Consider the following 2,500-nt stretch of genomic DNA (forward strand, 5'->3'; position numbering starts at 1 on the left):
TCCTGGTAGTCCTGGGCCTGTCCTGGTAGTCCTGGGTCTGTCCTGGTACTCCTGGTACTCCTGGGCCTGTCCTGGTAGTCCTGGGCCTGTCCTGGTAGTCCTGGGCCTGTCCTGGTAGCCCTGGGCCTGTCCTGGTAGTCCTGGGCCTGTCCTGGTAGTCCTGGGCCTGTCCTGGTAGCCCTGGTAGTCCTGGTAGTCCTGGTAGTCCTGGGTCTGTCCTGGTAGTCCTGGTAGTCCTGGTAGTCCTGGGTCTGTCCTGGTAGCCCTGGGTCTGTCCTGGTAGTCCTGTTAGTCCTGGTAGTCCTGTTAGTCCTGGTAGTCCTGGTAGTCCTGGGTCTGTCTCTGGTAGTCCTAGTAGTCCTGGGCCTGTCCTGGTAGTCCTGGTAGTCTTGGTAGTCCTGGGTCTGTCCTGGTAGTCCTGGTAGTCCTGGTAGTCCTGGGTCTGTCCTGGTAGTCCTAGTAGTCCTGGGTCTGTCCTGGTAGTCCTAGTAGTCCTGGGTCTGTCCTGGTACTCCTGGGTCTGTCTCTGGTAGTCCTAGTAGTCCTGGGTCTGTCCTGGTAGTCCTGGGCCTGTCCTGGTAGTCCTGGTAGTCCTGGTAGTCCTGGTAGTCCTGGGTCTGTCCTGGTACTCCTGGGTCTGTCCTGGTAGTCCTAGTAGTCCTGGGTCTGTCCTGGTAGTCCTAGTAGTCCTGGGCCTGTCCTGGTAGTCCTAGTAGTCCTGGGTCTGTCTCTGGTAGCCCTGGTAGTCCTGGTAGTCCTGGTAGTCCTGGTAGCCCTGGTAGTCCTGTTAGTCCTGGTAATCCTGGGTCTGTCCTGGTAGTCCTAGTAGTCCTGGGTCTGTCCTGGTAGTCCTAGTAGTCCTGGGTCTGTCTCTGGTAGCCCTGGTAGTCCTGTTAGTCCTGGTAATCCTGGGTCTGTCCTGGTAGTCCTAGTAGTCCTGGTAGTCCTGTTAGTCCTGGTAATCCTGGGTCTGTCCTGGTAGTCCTAGTAGTCCTGGGTCTGTCCTGGTAGTCCTGGTAATCCTGGGACGTCTCTGGGAGCTTCATTCACATCGACGGTAGAAGTGGAAGTTGTAGTCGGTGAACAGCGCCCCTGCATAGTTGCGGTCGGTATCACAGTCTGCCTGGCCCTGAGAGTACACAGAGTGGGGAGTTAGAGTCTGGTCCTGCAATAGTGTGTGTATGTGTGTGTGTGTGTGTGTGTGTGTGTGTGTGTGTGTGTGTGTGTTTCTTACTGCCACTGTAGTGCGGAAGTGATATGAGCTCCGGAAAAATCGAGCCACTCGGAGCGGCCATTCATGTACATAGCCCTGTAGAGGAAGATAGAGAGAGAGAGAGAGAGAGAGAGAGAGAGAGAGAGAGAGAGGTATAATGACATCAGACATTGGTGATATTTACTGACACCAGAGTGGAGTACTGTGAGAGATGTGATTTGTTGGTCCCGGCTGGATTAGGGTTAGGGTTAGTAAGGGATCGTCCTAGGAGAGGGACATACAGCATGCATAACTGCACAACACGTCACAAACTGAGGGACACATACTTACTAAAACAACATGGCAATATGACAATTATCTTGACTACTATATACTGTTGTCTTATCTTAACATACATTATATTGTAATCTTTATCTAACCCATCGATTACTTATTACTGTTTTTGTATATTACTACTAAGCCTACTAGTACATATACAGGTATGATCTTTATTTAATCCATTACTTATGAATGTAGTGTATTTCATAATTCTCGGTCAATTTGTACTTTGATGCTTTGGCAAAATTTTTGTGTAATGTGTTGAAACGTTCATGCCAATAAAGTCTTTGAATTGAAAAATTGAAATTGAGAGTGTCAATTTTCCAACAGTTTCGGACCTACAACAACATCTGCAGCATGAAGCATGGGTAATGCAGTCCTCTTCTTTTCTGTTAACTGTAGCTCAGAGGCCTGGTGGTGGCGTTGAGATAAGTACAGTTGTGGTCTGTGGGTGCCGGCTTCTGTACCTGTGTGTTGGTGAAGGCATAGCCGTCCATAGAGTTGTAGTCCAGCAGAGCAGAGCATTCGGCAGACTCGTCAGAATGGCACAGGTGAACCACCAGCAGCTCTGTGGCACTGCGGAGGGAGCCATCTACTGGTCAGCCACGGTACTGACACGGCACAGGCCCACAAGAACCCAGCAATTTATCTCTTCCTGACCTTCATCCTATTATATTCAGTAAGTCTACAGCTCTCTCTCTCTCTCTCCCTCCCTTTCCTCCCTTCAGTTAGTGTCTATTACCACCAAACTCTCAGTCACTTGAAAAAAAACAACAACAACATGGACAATGCTACTGCATTATGAAATAGAGCTACAGCGAAGTGTCAGACCAGCCGGGGCCCTGCTGTCTGATAGCAGCTGATTGGTTCCTCGCCAGGACCCTGCAGTACTCACTTCATCTGGACCGTGATCCGCATGTTGACAGGAACAAACCTGCTGACGGGGATCGCAAAGCTGTAGTTCCCTCT

The 2,500-nt window shown here is 50.4% G+C and overlaps 1 protein-coding gene across 1 annotated transcript in view; it reads right to left on the bottom strand.

Moving 5' to 3' along the window:
• Positions 1-1,032: 1,032 nt before the first annotated feature.
• Positions 1,033-2,500, bottom strand: part of myrfl (myelin regulatory factor like) — a gene marked incomplete at its 5' end in the record, with an annotated part of 31,096 nt that continues 29,628 nt past the window's right edge. Inside the window, 4 exons of the mRNA XM_084462771.1 lie at positions 1,033-1,129; positions 1,235-1,309; positions 1,999-2,107; positions 2,427-2,500. The exon at positions 2,427-2,500 is cut by the window's right edge and continues 1 nt beyond it. Coding sequence (XP_084318897.1) covers positions 1,043-1,129; positions 1,235-1,309; positions 1,999-2,107; positions 2,427-2,500 — 345 coding nt within the window. The 3' untranslated portion in view covers positions 1,033-1,042. The remainder of the gene's footprint in view (positions 1,130-1,234; positions 1,310-1,998; positions 2,108-2,426) is intronic.

The sequence above is a fragment of the Borostomias antarcticus genome, assembly GCF_949987555.1.
Source record: "Borostomias antarcticus genome assembly, contig: scaffold_133, whole genome shotgun sequence".
NCBI lineage: Eukaryota > Metazoa > Chordata > Actinopteri > Stomiiformes > Stomiidae > Borostomias > Borostomias antarcticus.